Source organism: Phyllostomus discolor, chromosome 12 (assembly GCF_004126475.2).
Source record: "Phyllostomus discolor isolate MPI-MPIP mPhyDis1 chromosome 12, mPhyDis1.pri.v3, whole genome shotgun sequence".
Classification (NCBI taxonomy): Eukaryota; Metazoa; Chordata; class Mammalia; order Chiroptera; family Phyllostomidae; genus Phyllostomus; species Phyllostomus discolor.
Window position 1 is genome coordinate 36,402,770 of NC_040914.2, and position 21,982 is coordinate 36,424,751.

Sequence of the window (21,982 nt, forward strand, 5' to 3'; positions counted from 1 at the left end):
GTTTCTCCTCCATGAAATCAGCCAGAAGGAAATTTGAATACCTACAACACAGAAATCAGTACTTCCGTTTTTAAAAAAGTTTTCCTGATTGATTTCAGAGAGAGAAACATCGATTTGTCGTTCCATTTATCTACACATTCATCGATGGATTCTTGCAGGTGCCCTGACCAGGGATCAAACCCGCAACCCTGGCATATGGGGATGATGCTCTAATCCACTGAGCTACCCAGCCAGGGCTGTACTTCCGCTTTGACTGATTCGTAGACTTCCTACACCATCCACTGACAAAAGTCAGGCTAAGGCAGGTTTGATCTGGATGACCCCAGGGACAAAGGATGTGACCTCCACATTTCCATGTCATTGTTGGCGCCTCCCAGACAGCACCCCTACCTGGATGGGCAGGGGGTGGGGGTGGGGGGAGAGCCATGCTGGGAAATGTTAGTCTCTTGCGGGCTGCCGACCCCGGCCCACCCGGAGAACAGGATCCAGGAAGCATTATCTCTGCCAGGGGAGATGGTCACGATAGGAAATGTGCATGCGTGTTTAAAGGAAACACGATGGAAATGTTCTAGAATCAGACCAGAGACGCTTAGACACATCAAAACGACAAGCGGATGGTTCACTACACTCTGACCGTGGGAGATGACGCGGCGGCGGCAAACTCAGGCCGCCGGACAAAGGGCTCAGTAGCAAGGCAGACGCAGCAGGACTGAATCAAAGACCGTGCCTAAGACCCGGTGAGCTTCACAAGTATTTGGGCCTAAAACAAAAGGCCTCCCTAAAAGAAGGGACTCATTAGCTTGGTGTTGACCCTGGGATTTTGCTCACTGCTCTCGTGAAGTGCTCGGCCTCTGGGGGACGGTTACTAGGTGACCAATGACGAAAGGCTGGCTGTTTCCAAGGCTCTGGGGGTGTCCCGGCTGCTGGTGGAGCGGATGCAGAAGGCCAGCATGCCTCTCCCATGTCCCCAGGTGGGCAGGTGCTGCACCTGTCCTCGGGGCAACTTCTTCCGAGGAGGAAGGGGCTGGGTCTCCGGAAGTGCTAGCCTCTCCCCCTGCTGAGCCACTTCTGAAGGCCCCGAGTCCAGCAGGGCCGTTTCTGTCTGTACTCGGGAAGGTGCATGTTGTTACAGCGGCCTTCCCTCCCGGGATCTCTGTAACGGCTCCGCAGTGGGAGGGTTTTATCAGTTTTACAGGTGAGCACAGGAGCAGACACGCCCAGGACCCCCCAGCTATTAAAGGGCCAGTCCCAGGCTCAGCCTGGTAAGCTGCGGTTTTCACACGGACTTAGAACTGCCGCACGGTCATTACCAAACAGGCCCCAGTCTGCACCCACAGGGGGCGGCAGGCCACAGGGCCCAGATCTGGGCCCTCCCGGGTTCTCCCTTAAGAATTTCGGAGGCCGCCGAGGGGGAAGTGACACATTCATCAACAGAGAGCTCTGGGCCTTCCAACCAAATGACATCTGAAAGTCGGTGACACGTGTGTGGCATAGTGCCAGGCAATCTGAAAGAGCACAGAGCCACTGTGCTGGGAGGGGAGCTAGAGGAAGGGAGGGGCGGGGGGATCCGGACTCCAGCCGCGGTGTTTGCCTGCACATGCAGAAGGCTCTGCGCATTAATCCCCACAGCCGGACCTACGCAGGCCAGGCCGCCCCACCCCCACTTGCTGGCTTTGATGTGCTACACCCTGACTTTCACCTCTTCTATGTCAAATGGTCCAGTCCCACTCGCAAAGGGGGTCTTGTAAAGCCTCCTCCAAGCGCACAAGTACACTAGCGGGCAGAGGGGAGAACACGCGAGGCCTGGCGAGCTCCTGCCATGGTTGGGTGGCAGACACTTTTTCTTAGAATGAAGGAGTGTAAGCACGAGGCGATGATTTTGTTTTAAACAGGAGTGAGTGGAAAGTGATAGTGGGGAGCACACTGAGGGAACAGGAAACTCCGCGGCGCTGAGCCACCCTCAACCCTTTCCTTCAAACAGCGCGCTGCCAACGGAGTTCCGCCGGGGCAGCTGGGCCCCAGGGGACGCGGAGCAAGCCACGCATCACTGCGAGCCGCGCAGCGTCATGCAAGCGAAGTGAAAGAGGAAACGGGGGCAGAAGCCCAACTTGGCTGTTGGCCTTTGCTTTCAGACCGAACACGACCTGTACAAATACAAAACGGTGAGGCCGCCAGGGTAAACAGTATGGCGCGTCCTCACGGATGACCCCTAAAATGACCTGGGTTCAGCGATTCCGCTGCTAGGCGTTCGCCCACGTGACCCGAGGTCAGGGACTCTACCGGGCGTGTGCACGCCGGTGAGCACCGTAGCATCCACACTGACCAGAAGGTGGAAGCAACCCCGTGTCCATCACAAAATAAACGGATATGCAACACGTGGTCTATTCCTACAATGAAGTACTGTCCAGCCTTTAGAAGCAAAGAAATTCTCATGGGTGTTACAGTGTCAATGAACCTTGAGGACATGCCCAGTGGGGTAGGGCAGTCACCAAGGGACAGTCCCTGTGAATCCATTTATATGAGGTCCCTAGAGACCGACGGTAGAATGATGGTGAGGGCGGGGGGATGGGTAGGGGGTGGAGATACCATTTACTCGGTACACACTTTTGGTGTGGGAGGATGAGAAAGTTCTCGAGATGACGGTTGCTCAGTGAATGTACACAATGCCACAGCGCACTGAAAAATGGTTAAAATGGTCAATTTTAGGTCACATGTATTTTACCACATTTAAAAACAAAGGTTACAAAGGAAAACAAATACTTGAGGGTCCGTGGCTGGGAAGCTGCCCACGGCACCTGGATGCAGGAGCTTGGAGGCCAGGACCCAGGCACCGAGCGGTGGCCACGCCTGTGTGTCCCCATGGCCAGCTGGTCACGGATCAGCCCGCCGCGTGCGGCTCTACAGACCGGGCAATTGCGGTCCCGGCAATCTGGGCAGAATCACACGGGCCCGCTGCATCTTTTAAGATAAAAAAAAAATTACGAGGTTTGCATTTTATTGTCATGAAAACCATAACCGGAGCTAGTTAATCCCTTATGAAACGTCTGCCTTTCAGACTATTCTCCCGCCTTCTGCCCATAAAACGACTCTGATTTTGTTGGGCTAATTCACGATGTTTTCCTCTGTGTAAACTGTTTTACAAGTAATGTTCTCAATGCCTCTCAAAGCTGTGCCGAACGCTCCACACGGGCCAAACCCTTTGATTTTCCCTAAAGGAGGAGTCCTCCAAATGCTTCTCCGGGGCTAGAACCCCCGAGGCCGAGATTTCCGGGAACCAGGCTTGGAGGCGGGGCTTCTTCGCCCTCCTCCCGCAGCTCCCAGACAACAACCTGCGGGACTCCCCCCCCCCCTCCCCCCCGACCCCGCTCAGGCTGGTGGGGAGCCAGGGAGATAACGGAGGGGGGAGGAGGAGCGCTGCACACTCATTTCCGTGATGCGCAGACAGGTAGTAAGGTGTGATTGCAGACGCTCCTGCAACCGCAGGACACGCGAGACTACTCCTTGGCCCAGCCTCTAACCTCAGTGACAGGTAAGCAGAAGTGGCGATATAGCACCCCCAAAACATGAGAGACTACAGCCACCCGGGGAGATGAAGGCTTTGTCCCCCTGGCTTGGAAAGAACACGTTACTGGGAGAAGCTGGGGAGAAGAGGCTCTTAGCCTCAGGGTCGCAGAACCGGCAACTGGCCGAGCTGGGGAAGGGCCAGATTTCCAAACACTGGACCCAGACACCTTTAAGTCCAGAACCTTCTCATCCGTGTCTACATTCATTCCTTTTTTTTTTTTTTTTTTTTGGTGGGGAGGAGAAACCAAGGTGAGTGGACCTCTGCCTGGGGCTATATCAGAATCCTTCAGTCACCACTTCGGCAGCGACACACAAAAATAAAGCATTCACAAAATGTTAGTGATTCTCAAAATACGCCTTTGTAACTATTCTCTATCAACGCTCCCATGGAGGCTTTCGGGAGAGGGGACCCGGGGTGCCAGGGTAGCGAGACCCAAGACTGGTCTGCAAGGACTGCCCTAGGGAGGCACCCCGTGATCAAAAGCCGCTGTCACGGGAGGGCGGGGCAGAGGGCAATCGCAGCGCGGCAAAACCTCGCAAACCCCAACTGGGCATGCGCGCACGCGCTTTTTTTGCTGTCTCCGCACCGCCCGCCCCTTCCCCTAATTAATATGCTGGATTGGAAAACAGCGGAAAGGAAGACCACGGCCTTGCATCTAAATGCTTTTATATTTCAAAATATTCTTAAACAGGGTAGAATATTCCTTTCCCCTTTCCCGGGGGTGGGCGGGGCAGGGATGGCTCCAGCTGGTGCCACGGAATTGTATCTCTTTAATGAACTGCTAATACAGGAGGCTGGTGACAGTTGTTAATACAATAGCATAGGAATTTTCGGAGCTGCTTATTTTTCCTCTTGAAAACATTGCTAAGTATTTTTATCAAAACTTTTGGGGCATGGTCGTAGTGGCTTGGAGGTGTACATTTTGTTAATCTCATCAGCATTTTTTAGGATATTTATAGCAGTTTTTAGAGAGAGGGAAAGGGAGAGAGAAAGAGAGGGAAAGAAACATCAGTGTGTGGTTGCCTCTCACATGCCCCCTGACTGGGGACCTGGCCCACAACCCAGGCATGTGCCCTGACTGGGAATCGAACCAGTGACCCTTTGGTTCACAGGCCAGCACTCAATCCACTGAGCCACACCAGCCGGGGCTATACTAGTTGTTTACATAGCAGGTGTTTGGTTGGAATCAGCTGGGTGTGATGCAGGTGGGCCCTTCCCGATGGGCCACAGTCTCACTTCCCCCGGATACGCCTTCCCACGACCCTTCCGGGTCCCAGCAGTCCTTGCCCACCTTCCCCAAGTGAGTGTGGCTGGGAACTAACCCCAGGGTGCCTCTGTCACGCGGTACCTATTTTCTGAGTCCCAGCTGGGAACAAAGCTTCCGTTTCTTTTCCTCCTCTCTCTCCAGCATCTTCTTCCCAAACCTGCACAGCATCTCCCCTTAAACGTTCAGAAACAGGCCCAGCACTTTATAAAAAATCTTCCAGAACCATACTGGTGGGATGCTGGGATGGGGCGCACTTCAGCCATCAACCCTAGGGCGTGGGCCCAGCGGTTTGTCGGCCCTGGGACTCCATCCCATCCTCGGTTCCCCCTGCCTCCGCTGCCTGGCTGGCTCTCAGCCATCATGTACTTGCGGTTGGAGATCTTCCCAGATTCTTGTGACTCTCGGCTTCACCTCCCTGTAATCCACGGGCAGCCAAAGTGTCCGCAACTCCACCTGCGCATCACTCCCCAGACCCTGCTCGGAGAGTTCCTGGAGGAAGAAGCAGGTGGACTCACCTTGCTGGATGGAGGGGGTGTCCCTGCAGAGCTAACACTTAGGGTTGACCATCCCACCCCCGGGGGGCCTTCTGAGGGCTCGAACCCTGCCTTCGAGGAGCTCACACCGTGGCGAGGGGCCCGCAGGACACCCACAGTCCCTGCCCCTCGAGGCCCAGGGAAGCTGCCCCCATCGAGGCGTGGCTGCTCCAGGGGCACGTCTGACCCGGCCTGTGGATTAGAACATAGGTCACAGACAGGGGACTTCTAAGGGACAGATGGGGTTAGCCAGGCGAAGAAGCTGGGGACAGTCATGCCTGCCAGGAGCTGTCACTGCAGAGGGATCGGGTGGCGGGGGGAGGGGCAGGCCCGGGAGCCTGAGGCCTCGGGGGCCAGGACTCTGCTCTCAGCATTGACAGCCTGGAGCATCCCTGGGTATGTTGACATGTGACCCACCGCCACCACGTGCAGCAGGGAGCACCGGCACGTCGGGGGAGGGTGGGAACAGCAGCTAGAAAAGTCTGCAAAAGTCAGACTGAGTGCTTAGCGAAAGGTTGGGTTTCCTCCTCAGGGCAAGAGGGAGCAGTCGAAGGGTGTGCACGAGGTGCTATGGAGGCAGAGCTGGGCCGAGTCCTGGTGTTGATTTGGGACCTGCCGAGTTTCAAGTACCCAAGGGAGCTGGTCCCTTGGTTCTATGTGTCTGGGGCTCGGAGAGCTTCTGGGAGATGCCGGTGGGCAGGGCGGCCAAAGCCATGGGTTTAGGGGAGATCCAGAAAGGGAACACCCAAGGTCAGGGAGCATCCTCCTTCAAGGGCAAGAGGAAGGGCAGGCAGGTTGGAAGGAGAAAAAGCAGGAGAGTGAGATCTCAGGGTGTGCATTTCACTGTTGGCAAGCATTAAACCAGGAATGTCCCAAAAATCCCCCCGGAGAAGGCCAAGTCCTTCCCTGGGCCAGGAGCTGTGTGCATCACAGGTTGGGATCAGCACGGCCATCCTTCCTGACTCCCTTTCCTGGCGTTTCAGGATGTCCAGGGGCATGTGCCCTTGGATGGATAGGGTAGCCGGAGTTGTCGGACCCGCCTGAAGTTTTCAGGCGACAGATGGCAGGGCCCTGCCCTGGGCTCCGGAGCACCTGTGTGGGCCTGGCCTGCCCAGATGTGGGTCTGCTGGCACTGCTGTCATTGATGGGGGGGCTCTCTGCCTCCCGGGGTGTCTGTGGTCTGTCCTCAGCCAGCTCAGCCTCCCTGAGGGCCTCTGCTCCACCCTCCAGGCACCGTGCCACAGCCCAGCTCCCTCGACCAGCTCATGCTCTGCTCTCTCCCAAAGGTAAGGCCAATCCCTCGTCCCCACTGGGGTCCTGGAGGGCAAGCTCAGTTGCTTGACCGTGCGGGCGGGAAGCGAGAAGGAGGCGGGCGTGCCTGGCAGTGGACTGGGGGCCATGGTGGAAGCAGGCCGAGCATCCTGGTGGGCATCCCATGGGCCATCAGACCCAGGGGCTTCCAGGTCTGTGGCGCCACCTTGGTCCCTGTGCTCGGGGGAGGGAGTGGGGCTGGCCACTGAGGCAGCCCAGGCCCCATCCCACCTGCATTCTCTCAGTTCAGGGAGCAAGGGCCGGAGGTGCCCCTCTGGGGTCCCCTCATGCTTTGCCGTGGGGGCGAGGAGCCCATGTCCCAGCCCAGGGCTGCTTCTCAGAGCCCAGCCGCCCACCTGCGCAGCACCAGTTTCTCCTGTCCTGCGGAGGTCTCACGGGGCCTGGCTCCGAGTGACGGCTGCGGAAGAAGCCCAAACCGAGCGGGGTTGCCAGGGAGTCTGCTTGCAGGGCTGTGCCCTGAGGTGCTGCTACTGCAGCTCCGTTGTCCGTGGAAACAGCCGAGAGTTAGGCTCAGCAAGCCTGCAAAGAAAGCCACGCCGGGGGGCTGCAGGTGGCACCCGAGCCCAGCAGGCCCACCTTGGCCCCACATCCAGCCAGCCCAACAGCAATTGCCTGGTGCCTCGAACTCACGTAAAAATGCAGCTCTGGGGGTGGCCACCTGCTGCTTGTCCTCGTTCTGCTCCCGAGCCCCCGCAGCTGCTGAGCGTGGCGGACCCTCCGCGGCATGTTCACGGCGTGCAGCAAGCGGCTGCTCTTCTGGGATGAGGCCGTGTGTTGCCTCGAGTCACTTCAGGTCACTTTTTGTCACCAGATAAGGAAAAAAAAAACTTTTAGCCAAGAAAAACCCTTGGATATCAGAACTGCAGATAAGGGATTGTGGGCCAGTATAAACTTGAACTTGTCCATGTACTGTCTTGGTATTATTGTCGAGTATCTTCCTGGTGTGCTTCCTGTTCCTGATTAGACTGTCACCCTCTTCCTCTTCCCTTCCACTGTCATCCTGATGAAGGGAAAGCCTGCAGCTGGGTAGGTCTGCCTTGGTACCAGGGACAGGGACAGTCAGCTTTCCCTGGGAGGCGCTGCCCACGGCTGCCCACGGCTGCCCACGCGGTGGAACTGGAATTCCCAAGGCCATCTGGTTGCCCTGGGGCCCTTCCAGCAGGGGGAGGAGCTAACAGACACCCCTCACGGAGGACACAGACCAATCAGGGCAGTAACCTCGCCTCCACAGGTGGCGGGCCTCGCCCAGGCCCTGGCCAGGCCGCTCGGGCGGCCCCGGGAAGTCTGTGGCCATCCCGAGGCCACCAGGACGTGTGGTCAACTGGACAGTGGGGTGCCGGGGGGTGCTACGGACTGGAACGTGTCCCCCAACACAATTCAAATGCAGAAGTCCTCCCCCTCCGTGCGACAGTGTTTGGAGGTGAGGGCTTTGGGAGTGATTAAGTTTCGACAAGCTTGTGGAGGGGAGGACCCCACGACAGGATTAGTGCCCTTAATATAAGAAAGGAAGGAGGGCAAAACCCTTCTCTCTCGGACCTGTGAGGACACAGCCACAAGGTGGCCATCTGGCTGCAGCCAGGCCCCAGCGGTAGTGACAGGGAGAGGCAGGGGTTTGAGGCCCGGCTCTGCCACCTTCCCCGGCGTCCCTTTGGGCAGGCCGTTTGACCTTGGCTCACCTCAGCCTGCTCACCTGTGAAACCGGGGTAACTCAGAGGTTGAGAGTTTTCCACCAATATGAAATGCGATGATTCACAAAATGTGCCCAGGACAGAATCGGGGCTTTGTCTGGGGGACCGGTGCTTATAATTAGCTCACATTAATTTGAGAAAGTCAAGTATGGGATTTATGGAGAGTGACATTTATTAGGTTTGGATGAGCCGAGGCCTGTCAGAAGCAGCGAGCGGAACATTCTGCACAAGCAGACTGGCAGGCCGCTGGCTGCCACCCCCTTGCTTCTGAGAAAGGCTGGGGGTTGTAGGAGAGAGAGTGTAGCTTCTGCGCAGACCTGGGGAGCGCCAGGGGTCTGCGCCTTCGGGACGGGCACGCCTTCCCGGTTGGAACTGCAGAGCGTTCTGGGCTTGGCGTAGGCGTGCTCACCAAAGCGGCATCCGGGGCACTGCTGTAGCCAGAGGGGTGACTGAGTGGCAAGCTGAGTGCCCAGCAGGGTCCATAGCCCCTCAGGGGTGCCTGCAGCCCACTGGTGCTGGGTCCTGGGGAAGCAGGGGCAGGGAGGAGGCAGGTCTTTCTGCCTGTCTCTCCCATGTCTTCTGCTTCCAGGTCACCCCAAATGTGGTCGCCAGGAGCACATGGCAGCTTAGCAAAGGGAATCGGAGGAAGGAAAAGAAGACACCAGTTGCTCGCGGGATTTTTTTAAATCCCCCAGGCCTGTGGCACCAACTGGCGTTGCAAAAACAGTTGCTGTTTTTCTAAAATCTTCTTCTTTCCCTTATTGAGTGAGCGTTCGGGGCCAGCACCGGGAAACAGGAGTGCGTGTCTTCCTTCAGGCCCTCCAGAAAGACTCCTGAAGCTCCTGCAGCGTGGTCCCCTGCTCGGGGTTTGGCGTGTCCCGGAGGGTCCCTTCGGTGGAGGGGACAGCGATGAGAAATAGAAAGTGGTGACAGGAGGCCCCTCTGGAAAGGCCGCGCTGGGCCTGGGCTGTGCGGGGCGAAGCGTGACTGTGCGCGTGTGGGTTTGCAGCTCAGCAGGGCTGTGAGCTGCACTTGGAGGGGTGGTGGGAGCGTGCTGAGGGATGGGGAGAGCTAGGCTCGGGGATGTGTGCGAAGATCTCCCTCCTCCCCTCCCTCCCCGTCCTGTCTTCCTCCCTCCCCTGCTTCCTTTCTGCGTCCCCCGTTCCCTCGCTTGCCCATCGGCCATCAGCTGTGGACGCAGAGCCTCCTGCCTGCCATGAGCGCTGGGCTCTGGCTGAGAGTCTCCAGGGAGTGGTGACAGACGAGGGCGTGATCTCGGGCTACACCGGGTCTGCTGGATGGAAGGGACCTGGGAGCCACCAAGTGGTGGCTGCGCCCAACCCGGTCCTGAAAATCAGTGACCCCACGATTCCCAGTCTTCTCTCTGGGGCAGTGGCCTCCAAATATTTTCGATCGTGTGTCCCTATTAACAAAAGGCTTTCGTATGCACACACACGTTCACTATGATGAGCTGATGTTTTCACGTCTCGAGGCGTGATAGACACTTCAAGTCAATTTCATCATAAATAAGTGAGTGTTAGTCTGTATTTTCCAGGGGTTCCTCAAGTCCAGCCTTCTTTCGGCCAGCTTATCAGACTGTCATTGTTTTTTTATATGAAACCGTGGCTGGTGCCGAGCTCACGCCGGGAGGGGGGAGAGGTGGCGCTCAGCTGTCCACTCAGGTCTGCGTTAGTCACTCTTGTCGTCCTCTCTCTGTGGGTCTGTGACCCCACCTGTCAGCATGCCTCGGTCATGATTCGGGGTCAGTGCAACAAACACCAGGTAACTGCACCCCTAAAACCCTTCAACCAGCCAGACTACTCTGAGACAAATTGCAAGTGGATCAGAGACGGAGGGCCTGTCCGTCCCCACGGTGTCCCTTGCCTCCAGGGGGACACATTCCTTCCTCCCTCAGGACTCCATGCCCTGGGGCATGCAAAGCAAGGCCCGAGTGGGTCCCGCCGCCAACACTGGTCCGACACGTTTCTTTCTCATCTGTAAGGACTGAACGCAGAACGTCACAGGCGTCCGACGGGCGCTGTGATGAAACCAGGAGGTAACACGTGGTGGTGAGGATGTGGGGAAGTGGCAGCTCATACGTAGCCCAGCTCCACCACCTGAGACTCACGTCTGTAAAGGGTGTGGGGAAGTTTCCCAGTCGGACGGATGCAATATATTATTACTGACGTCATTTTCAGTCCCCGAAAGGCCACCAGTCAGGAGACTCAACAGAGCGGGGGTAACGACACCTCTGTACTCCTTTCAGTGAGCTTTGCCTTGATTTTCAGAGAGCTGGCTTCACAGGCTGTATTGTAACATCGTGATGCTATTCCTGGCTGCTGGGAGCGGAATTGGCGTGGCCCTTCTGAAGGGTGGCACTAGTAGCTCATGGTGGCTCATCTCCAGGATGGCCCCAGCTACGGACTGAAGGATTGAGTTCCCCTGAATCCACGTGTAGAAGCCCTTTCCCTGGTGTGACAGCGTTTAGAGGCGGGGCCTTCGGGAGGTACTTGGGCTTACATGAGGCTCTGAGGGTGGGGCCCCCGTGATGGTTTGGTGCCCTGAAAGGGCAGGATGAGACCAGAGGGCTCTCGTGCTGGAGCTTGTTCCCCTCTCTCTCTGTCTCTGTGTCTGCGTGCACCAGCAAAAGGCCATGTGAGGTCAGACGCAGGAAAACCTACGGCGGTGGCACCCTGGCCTCGGAATTCCAGCCTGCAGCTGTGAGAAAGCCGTCGGCGGTTTAGGCCAGCAGTCTGTGGGGCTCTGTTGTGCAGCCCCCCTGAATGAAGGCAGCCCTCCGTGGTGTGTGTGAATGCGGGTGTGCGTGCGTGCCTTCTGGTACCCACACCCTGCTGTAATCGACTCCCATGCAAGGAACCCCAGCTGGCCCGTGACTCCTCGTAACCCACAGGGTTCGGCCAGCCCAGGCCACCCGGCTGGGGAGCCCTTGGGGAACCTCACCTGGGAGGGACGGGCAGCCTGCTGTACCAGCTCCCTGGGGCAGGCCCCTCTGAGCCCCGCCCAGCCTCCAGCATACTCCAGCCACTTGAGAAACCCAAGTGAGACCAGCAGAAGGACTGCCCAGCTGGGCCCAGCTGACCCACAGAGCCAGGAGAGAGAATAAAATAGGGATTGACACCACTAAGTTCTAGAGGGGCCGGGTTTGCAACAGGACATGCTTGACACAGCCTGGCACCTGGGTTCTTGCAGGGGTGAATCCCTGCCATGTTATCCGTGTTTCTCTGTGGCCTTTGGAGGTCCGGTGTCACTGTTACTCGGTAATTGGACACAAACTGGTAAGAGTAAGGTGGAATTGTTTCTTGTTTTTTGCTTTTTTTTTTTTTTTTTAATATATGGACCACCCTTCCCGACTGACTGCAAAGCGCACCCTGAGGAAAGGCTAAACCCGCAGCGAGGCACCTAGCTCGGGCTGCCGTCTCTGTCTGTCAGGCTCGGCGAATAACCACTCACCGTGGGGTTCCTGGGGACCTGCTCTTTTCCGTGCCCGAAAGCCTGCCAGACCCAGAGGTCCAGGGCGTCGGGATCTAGAAGGCATCTTCTCAGGTGACGGCACGAGAGTCGGAGCAGTGGCGGTGGGTGCTGGCTCCCGCAGAGACGCCGTCAACCACGGATGCTCGTGGTCTGCACACGCGTTCCCTCTGCAAATCGAACCAGACAGAGTGCGCATGCGCCCCAGGGGCGGGCTGAGGCCAGACTGAGGGGTCTCTCCGCCTCTCCGCTGGCCCGGCGGAGCGCGGGGAGTCAGTCGCAAGGGGGTGTGGCCTCGATACGGGAAACCCAGGGTTAGGTGGCGTCTCCGCAGGCCATTTTGTGTGACGCAGTCCGTGCAGCAGCCCCCGAGACCAGTCCGAGGAGGAAGACGAAGATGTGGTCAACGCCGGTCTCAGCCTCCTCACCGTGCACGGGCAGCCGCGTCCGCACTGCGTCTCCCGCAAAGGTCGTCAGGGTCCCGCGAGGCCAGGTACAAGGGCAACAAGAGGTCCCCCCCTCAGTGACTTCGGTGGGAGCAGCGTGGGTGTGGGGTCAGGGCGGTAAGTGAATTCAGTAAGAAAGACGAATCCTTTAGTTTTATTTTCCAGCCTGGCTAGAGGCTTGTCAGTTTTATTGATTTGCCCAGAGAACCAGCTCCTGGTTTGCTTTTTTTTTCTTTTCTTTTTTTTTGCTTTTCATTATTATGTTTCTGTTCTCTCTGCTTTCTAGTTGGCTCTTCCTTGTTTTCTTCTGCTTAGTTAGGTTCCTTTTGCTCCTCTTTTTCTAGTTTCCGAAGGTGGCCGCTGAGGTCAGGGACGCAGACCCGCCTTCTCCTCCTGCTTTGCTGCTGGGCGCGCCGGTGCCCTCCCTGCTGCGTGGGCAGCGCGCCCCCGTCCTTGCACGCGGTGCTTCCACCGCCTCCACTCATTTCAGATACGGCCCCGTGTCGCCTTTGGTTTCTCCTTTGATCCGTGGCCTATGTCGATCTGTATTATTTAGTTCCCAAGTATCTGGAGGTTACCCAGGCATCCTTCTGGTGCTGATTCCTGATCGTAAGGCCATGGCGGCCGGAGCACACCCTTGTATGGCGGGGACCCTTTTGACTTTACCCAGACTTGGTATAACCCCGGGCAAGGTATCTCTCTCTTGGGAAACGCTCTGCAGGCACTTCCGGGCAGCAGTGTTCTGCCGACGTCGGGCGGGGTGTTCCGGCGGGGTGTTCCAGCGGGGTGTTCCCGCGGTGTCAGCCAGGTCAAGTTGGTGCACAGGTGGTCCGTCTCCTGCATCCTCAATGGTTTGCTGTGTGTGTGTCTCACCCAGCACTGAGAGGGGCGTGTGGGCGTCTCTGCCTGGGTGTGCGGGTTTGTCCCTGCCCCTTGCAGCCTCAGTCTGGCCTTCACGCATTTAGGGAGCACCTTTACTAGGGGCATCAGTGTTTAGGGTGTTACGTCCTCTTAATTCGTTGGCTTTGCTTAATTGGCTGCTTAATCCGTAATTGCTAAAGGACTTTTTGTCTCTAAATCGTGAGCTCTTAGAACATAGTTGCCAAGATGGGCAAAGGACAGGAATTGCCTTACAAGTGGGCAAAAGAGACGGCGACCCCAGCAGGAGGCTACTTGTGGACCACTACCCCAGATGTATCTCATGCTCACCATCTCCGGGGAGCCCTGTACCTGAAATGTCCCTGTCACAGACCCTTCAGCCTCATTAGTCTCTGTCTGCGTATCTTTGAAAACGTCTGCGAGAGAGGAAACCCTCGTCAGCCACCTCCCTGCCCCAGGAGGAGGTGCAGCGTGTCGGCGCTGGGGCCCCGGGGGTGCGACCCACAGCCGGGAGAGTCAGGAACACCCCAGAGAGGCTGGTGAGGGGTGCGGCATAATCATCCATGATTAGAGCTGTCAGCCCGCAGGCCCCCGAGGGCCCCACGGATTCTGAAATCCCAGGTGTGGCATCCCTAATGCAGCGCTGACATTCTGTGGAGACGGGAGACGTGCTCCTGACACAAGGGGGTGTGAGGGTGGAGACGAGGACAGGCGTGCCCCATTGCTCTCCTTGCCTGCTCCTTCGTCTCCCCCAAAGCTCCGTTCACCCTCCACGTGAAAAGGAGACGAAGCTCGTCTTCCGAACCTCTGTTCGGACTTTGCATTCCGCCGCCCTGAGCAACCTGCGTCATTTCCAGGGTCACGTTTGTCTGGGTGCTTCTCTCTGCTGTTAGACTGTGTGTTACGTTTTCACTTCATGGCTGCACAGGTACAGCCCTGGTGCCCTTCAGGTTCTCGGCTGGACGCTGCGAAGCCAGGTGAACAGGCTAGAGGGCTGCCCCCTGCCGATGGCACGTGCAATCCAGGAAGGACAGGGTGGGTGTCCTTGAGTCGTAGCCCGGAGACTGCACCCGCGTTGTCACTGTGTGAGCCGTCAGACTGAAGGGGGTGCATGAGGTCTCGGAAAAGGATTATCTGGCCGTGGAACCCTGTGTCCCCAAAGCCCGTTAGAGTGGCGTCCAGGGAAGCGGTTGGCGCTGAGCGGGTCACCCTAGCAGGGGAGGTCCTTGAAGACCTCAGGGAGGTGTTGGGGGTCTCATTTCATCCTCACGCTGGTTATCCCGCTGACCTCAGGCCCTCCTGGTTAATCAAGGAAGTAAGACAAACCGTGCTGTGGGCTAGGTGGGAAACGTGCCTGTCATATGAGGTATGTGTGTCTGTTCTCACCTACATTGTGAAAGGTTTCATTTTGGGATTCGGTGGGAGGACGGAGGCCCTCCTAGGAAAGAAAAGCAAAGAACAATCCAAGAAACGGCTCCCCAGCGTCGTCTATGGGAGCCATCCTTCTCCTCAAAGCCCCGTTCAGCTCGGTGCTTCTCCGCCTCCTCGGACCTGCCCCGCTTTGTTCTTCACGGTGGCGACTTGTAAAGCAAATGTAACGAAGGTGTGAGGACACTTCTCTCTGGAGTCGAGGGAAAGCACCCTGCAAATCCGGTTGGTCAGATCTGGCGGGAGCCCAACCGTTCGGCCTCCCGGGCCGGGTTTATTCCTGGGTAAGGTCTAGCCCGACTGACCCGTGGCGTGTTTCACCAAGTCCTTGTTTATCACTGCCTTTCCGGGCTCGGGCTGGTCTGTGGGAGTGGGGGACATAATTGCTTTTGGAAGCATAAGGCGTGGTCCTGGCTGCAGACTTAGTGTGTCCAGCAACGAGAAGAGCTCATGGGAGCCCTGGCCCAGCCTTTCCGGAACGCTGTGTACGGCTCGGCGGTGAGCCTGGCATTCTCTGAGCTGCTTCTGGCTGAAAAAAGCTCTGAAATCTATCTCAGAACTTGTGACTTCCCTTCCCGCCTCTGCGTGGACAGGCTAGAAAATCAGCAAGACGGTGGCGGTGTATGTGAGGTTCCAAGTGGTTTTGCTGCATCGTCAGCTGAACCGGGACACGCTGAGAAGACACTCAGCACTCCACCTGTGACTTAATCCCACGGAAGCAAGATATTGCTGGTCAGAGGAGTGTGAGGCGGTTGCTTTAAGGAAAGAAGTGATGCACATTAGTGATGAGACCCACCCCCTGCCCTCCTCGTGGACTCTCCCGGGACGCAATTTCTCCTGGTTGGCTACTTGCTTACAAATAAAGGTGTTTGTTAAAATAACCAGCTATTTAGTGCTTTCCTTGTGCCAGGCACAAAGCTTCAAAAAGCTGCTTTTACAGATTGACCCACTTGTTTGCTTTACATACGTATCCCTTTACTCCTCAGAACTGGCCTATAGTATCAGCACCACCCTCCCCCCATTTCATGAGTGAGGAGACTGAGGCCCCACAGCCCAGAAGGGTGGGGGCCGTGGGGACCCAGTTCTTGGGGCAGGCTCAGCCTTTCCTACGAGAGTATCCCTTTAGCCTTGTTTTCTTACCACTCGGCCCAGAGGGCCACCTGGGGACAGGCGAGTAACAGCCCAGGGACCAGGGCCAGCCCTTTTCCCCTCCCTTGAGGGTCTGGCTAGCACGGGGCCAGTACGCTGGGTTTCTCAGAGCCGCGGAAGAGAGTGGCTGGGCCCTGTGATCTGGCTCTGGGCCTGGTGTTGACCTTCACTGCTTCCCAGCTGGAACTCACAAGGTGCTACCGGAAGGGCCCCAAACTGGAAACCAAAGAGATTCTGGTTTGCTCTGGCCAGGTCCAGAGTAGGGGGGCAGATGGGGTGTATCTACTCCTGGGCTGCTCCCTGCACCTTAGTGGGAACCTCTTGAGGCTCCTGGAGCCATTGTGGGCCCCTGGAAGGCCACTCGTCCCCTTCCTTGGAGGTCTGAGACCTTGCTAATCTGGGGGCATTCTCAGAGTTCTCTTATGTGAGGCACTGTGGTGGAGCCAAGGGCTGACCCCCGCTCCCCCACTGAGCAGGGGGGCCTGGGAAAGTGTGCGCAAGTATCCGGTTAAAACGCAGGCCTTGCAGGGAGCCCAGAGATGCCCCACATGGACATGCCCAGGCGCTTGCCACCAGGGATGTGGAAGCAAGCCAGTGGTAGGTGGACAGTTTTCCCAACGAACCGGCCTGGGACGGTTGGACACCCGTAGGCAGAAAAGTGAACCCCTTAACGGGAGTCTCGTACCTTGTACAAAAGTTAACTCAAAGTGGATGATAGACTGAAATGTAAAAAACGATAAAACTTTTAGGGGCGAAGAGGGAGAAAATCTAGTGCTGGGCATAGAGCTCTTCGATGTGACACCCAAACCACGGTCCATAAAAGTCAAAACTGGTAGAGCCAGACCTCATCAAAGTTAAAAACTTTGGCTCTGTGAAAGAACCTTCTGAGAGGGTGGAAAGACAAGCAAAAAAAAAAAAAAAAAAAAAAGCAAAACAAACATAAGACCGAGAAAAGACAAGCTACAGACCGGGATAAAATAGTTGTAAGTCACATCTCTGACAAAGGCATTGTATGTCGACTCTAGGAAGAGCTCTCAAAACTCAATACTAAAAAAGCACCCCAATGAGAAAATGGACAAAATACGTGACAAGACATTTCACTGAAGAGGATACACAGATGGCAAATAAACACACAAGAAGATACTCGGCATCACCAACCATCAGGGAAATGGAAATTCAAACCAGAGGGAGATATTACTACACTTCCAGTACAGTGGCTAAAATACAAATACTGCTAATACCAAGTGTTGGCGAGGATGAGGAGGAACTGGGACACACACATATTGCTGGGGGGGGAATGTAAAATGGTCCTGCCACTCTGGGAAATAGTTTGACAGTTTCTTATAACACTGAAATGGACTTCCTACTGCTCACTTACATGCCCGGACCTTTATCCAGAGAAATGAAACTTATTTTCACGCAGAAGCTGACCCCAAATGTGCACAGCAACTTTATTTGTAACAGCCCAACTCAGGAAGCTATGCAAACGTCCTCCAGTAGGTGAACAGTGCAACAGACTCTGGTTCATCCAGACGGTGGTGGCCTGCCACTCAACAGAGGAGAGAAAGGAAAACGGTGGAGACAGCACAAACGTCCATTGGCCGATGAACAGATGCACAACACGTGGTATCGTCCATACACTGGAATGTTATTGGTCAGTGAAAGGGAGTGAATGAAGTACAGATGCATGTCCCACCAGGAGCGAGCCTTGCAAACGTGAGGCCGAGTCACGGAAGGACCACCCGGCGGGTGGTCCCGCTCACAGGAAGTGTCCCGAATGGGTGATCCTCGAAGGCAGAAAGGAGGTGAGTGCTCCGTGGAGCTGGAGGGAGGGGGAGGGAGAGACAGTGTGGAGTGGGGGACCATTCATGTAAATGCCTCTGACTCTGCAATGATGTTAAAATGAAAATCTGAACGTGGTGTGCTTCGGTCCAGTTCACACGCACACACGTCTTGTTAAAATTCAGAACCTGATTGTGCGGTTTGGGGTGACCCTGGAGATTCTGCATTCCTCAGAAGTGCCCCCCCCCATGAACCGGGTGGAACTGAGGCTGCTGGCCCCCCGGACCACACTTGGAGTAGGGAGGCATGGAAGGACTAGGGTCAGAATACTTTAAAGAGGATGGGGTGGTTGGGAGAACTCCTGGGGGGGCAATTAGCGGGTGAGCCAGGACTTTGTGGGGGTTCAGGGGCAGCCCCATCTGTGGGGGTGGGCCTGAGGAAGACCCTGGGGGCGGGGCTCATCCCGGGAGGCAGCAGAGCCCGAGCTGCTGGACGCGGCTGGTGGACGGAAGGTCTCGTTCCTTGAACTGGGAACAGTCCTCTACACTGTGTACTATTTCATCATTTAATTGCAGTGAACACTTCGAATAAATCAAGTAGAACTTTGTAGAAATAAGCAGAATTCTGTAGAATTTTGCCTCGGGGAGGACAGCAAGCCCCCTCTTGGGACTCGTGAAGGGAAGGTTTCCTGCCGACCCCGGGGAGAGGTCACATCTTGTGACTCGTTTTCACCATAGCCGCACCGTGACTCGGCCTCTCCGGAGCCCGGGCCATGGCCCGGGGGACAGCGGGGAGGGTCAGCTCAGAGGGGTGGGGGGCTGGGCTTCACTGTTTCACTTCGGCCCCAGCGGCTGGGTGACCTTGAGCACGTTCCCTGGTTGCGGAGCCTGGGTTCGCTCGTCTGTAGAGGGGGCACGATGACCGTCATCCAGCGGGGTTGTCGTGAGGGTTCAGTGAATGAGAGCAGGGTCGGGCGGTGGCCTTCGGTGTCAAGCCCCTTACCTCCTTGGGTGGCTGGGCGAGTGGACTGAGTGGAGCCGTGCGTGGGAACTGTGGCCAGTTCTAGAGCGTGGTGGGTGCTTAGTGAATGCTGAGTCCTCCTTCGCTGTGGCCCCATTTGGGTTAGGACGGGCTCTGGCCAGGCCCTTGCTCTGCCCTGATTCTCTCTGATCGCCCGGTGCCACCATTTGTCAGCGCCATGCCACCCCATGCATGAGCCCCTTGGTCACGGGCACCGTGTCCTCACCCTTCTGTAATGAGTTCTGTCTGCACCCCAGGCCTCCACGTGGCCCCCAGAGCGACTAGTCCAGAGGCGCCTGTATCAGTTGGGGTTCTCTGGGATAACAATAGGTACTGTCCTTTTTGGATAGACACCTGTTTAGAAAGAGACTGGTGACAAAGAAGGGCTCCTGGGATTTGGAGGCTGAGGCCTCCACAATCTGCCGGTTGCAGGCTGGAGACCCAGGAAAGGCAGGTGGGGGCCGTCCCGGTCTGAGCTGGAAGGCCTCAGCACCGGGGGCCCCAGGGGGCCAGTCCTTGTCCAGGGGCAGGAGAGGGCCGGCGTCCGGTTCATCAGTCGGACAGGGAGAGGGTGCAGCCTTCCTGGGCCTTGGTGCTCTGTGCAGGCCCGTAGTTGGTTAGATGATGCCCCACATCGGGGAAGGCTGTCCTGTCACTGAGCTCACCCACTAAGATGCGAGCCTCTTCCTGAAACACCCAGCCCCCCAACATACACTCCCAGAAAACATTGATTGAGCCACCCATCCAGGTGTCCCTCCCCACCCCCGCCACTCCCAGCGCATGCAGTGAGGTCGGCACGTGAAACTAGCCACCACAAGGCCTAAGGGACGGCGTGGCTGGACGGAGGGACCAGGCCCCTGGGGTCTCCGATGTCACTTCTTCTTCAGAGGGGCCCGTGCTCAGAGCCCCCCCAGGGAGGGGGGCTGCCTGGCCCCTGGGCCTGTGACAGGAGGGAGGCCCTTTCCTGCCCAGCGTCATCTGGAGCACAGCTGCGGTTCTGAGGGCCAGCTCCCCGAGTCCTGTGAGTGTTTCTCGACTTCCCCCGACTCCTGGGGTGGGGCGGATGTGTGGTTCAGTGCCAGCCTCAGAAGCCCGGTGCCCCAGACCTCAGGCCCGTAGGGCGGGAGCCGTTCGGAAAGGACCGGGCCTCCGAGTCCTCCCCCTGGGAGTCCCACGTCCCTGATGCGTGTGGTGTGCAGGGAATGGAGGCCCTTCGGGGGCTGTCCCTGCACCAGGCGGTGAGTGATGTCCCCCAGCAGCGGCTGAGTTCTGTAGAGTACACGTGTCTGTCGCTGCCACCGGGAGCAAAGTCCTAGAACGCATCGAGATTAAGGACGGACCCCTGAGGAAGCAGGTGCCTCCTGGGACGAGGGCAGGAACACTAACAGGACGCAGCAAGGCACACACACGGATGACGCCCTGCTTCAGGGTCCCGCTCGGGTCATCGCGTGTCTGTTTGAAGTCAGGAAAGAGGACCGGGTGGACCAGGGCCTGAGGCCCTTGTGCTGCAAGGTCAAGCCTTGTATTTGAACCTTGGCAGGCCCCGGAGGGGGACTTGCGAGAGGGCTGGAGAAACCTTCCCTTGGCCTGCAGACAGGCCCAGCGGAGGGGCGAGGGCTCCCCCAGTGCCCCCTGTGCCTGCTGCTGCCAGCCGGCCAGAACAACGCCTGGGTCTTGGGCGGTCTGTCAGAGCCCTTGTTTTCCCGTCATCTGTCCCCGTGCCAGTTGTCTCGGCCAGGTTCACACACAGAGCCAATCCAATTACACGGAAAGACCGCCCCTGGCAGCTCCCAGCACGGTTAATGAAGGCGGGCCACCCTCGGGAAGCCAGTGGGTATCGCCAAACCAGGGCTGGTTATCAGGCACTTCAGTGAGCCGCGTCGTGTTCACCAGCCAATGCAAGCTGGCCGACGGGCCGGGGTCCCTGGGGCATCTGTTTTTCAGGGGTGCAGTTGCCTTCAGAATTCAAGGGTAACTTGGGCCACTCAGTCCCTGTCCCTAGAATATACCACAGTGAGAGCAAGGGAGAGAAAAGGTTTTCAAAAGAACGTTCTTTGTCTCAGGTTCCGAGGAGTCTGACTGTAGTCTGAAGATGTTGAGATAGGTCGGTTTCACTTTGCCACACACGGAAGGACCTAGGTCTCTCCTACAGTCGGTGCCCTCGTCCAGCACAACGCCACAAATTTAAAGTACCCCCGGCATGTCTAAGTAAAAATAAAGGGCTTCATAAAGAAAGCAAGCCCCTCGGGCCCCAGCTGTGACAATGACTTGGGCTGGCTGGGCTGGACTTGGGGTGTGCCAGTGACAGGCCAGACTGGGTGGCCTTTTGGGTTCCGTCTCCAACTGGTGGCTCTCAGGGGTGCCTCCAGGTTCTCTGAGTGGCCTGAAGCTCTCCCTCCAGTCTGGGGGTGGGGGTGTGTACCTTTAGGGGTGGGACCTGTGCATGGACTGTCCCAGCCTTAAGAGACCCTGTCCTTCCTGGGACCCCAGCTCCTCCTTTCTTGCTGAGAAACTGCACCCCGGTCGCTGCCGCCTGGGCCCACTGGGCCCGGACTCAGCGACATCAGATGTCAGCCTCGGCCTCGCCCCCGATGGGCTGCAGGCAGGGTCCGAGCTTGGGCCGCGTGCGTGGGCGCACTTACGTACATGCCACTCAGCAGGTATTTAGAGTGAAGGACTGGCCAGAAGCAGTGAGGCCTCTCGGTCCCTGATCATCTTGACCAGGGCGCAGCCAGGGGAGTGAGCTCCCCCTTCTGGAACTCCTGGCACCGTCGCTCCCCCCCCACCCCCGTTTACCCCACGAGCAAACTGTTTGTGCCCAGAGCCAGGCAGCCTCGCATTCCCGGGCCAGGCCAACAGCAGCGGCGAATAGCAGAGCAGGAAGCCAGCCTTACCGGTCAGCACCACGCGGCTGGACCAGGGCCCATCAGGGTCAGGGGGCTGTGGTGCAGCCTGCGCACGCCACTCGGAGCGCCAGGGGCCCTCCCACGGGGGCATGGGCCCTGGGCTCCTAGGGGGACGGTGCCCAGCCTCATCTAGCCCCTGGGTCCCCGCAGCGCGCTGGGGCCCCTAAAGGCTGAAGACCCGGGTCAGGGGAGGGTGGTAAGCGCATGCCCCTGAAAAGGAGCCAGGGCAGGGAGGCTGTGGGTGACAGGTCGGGGGCGGAGCGCCATCTGGGACTTTTCAGCCACTTGGGTCTGGGTGGGTTGGCTGCTTAGTCGGATGGGAACATGGGTTCGGCGACTCTCTGGCATGCTCTGCCCGGAGCAGAGGGTTTGTGGGATTAGGGGTGCGGAAATGTCCTGAGACTGTCCGGTCCCGGGCTCCCCGGGACGGCGGGCGACCCTGTAAGTTGCTTGGGCAGGTTTCCCTTCGTGAGTAACCAATCAGTCTCCCTCCACACC

The 21,982-nt window shown here is 57.6% G+C and overlaps 1 protein-coding gene across 1 annotated transcript; it reads right to left on the reverse strand.

Moving 5' to 3' along the window:
• Positions 1 to 2,693: 2,693 nt before the first annotated feature.
• Positions 2,694 to 14,606, reverse strand: PGPEP1L (pyroglutamyl-peptidase I like). The gene is given in 6 exon segments (XM_036013550.1): positions 2,694 to 2,906; positions 2,909 to 3,021; positions 3,367 to 3,471; positions 3,582 to 3,691; positions 5,203 to 5,321; positions 14,586 to 14,606. Coding segments are annotated over 6 exon segments (672 nt in total). The 3' UTR covers positions 2,694 to 2,702.
• Positions 14,607 to 21,982: the final 7,376 nt, after the last annotated feature.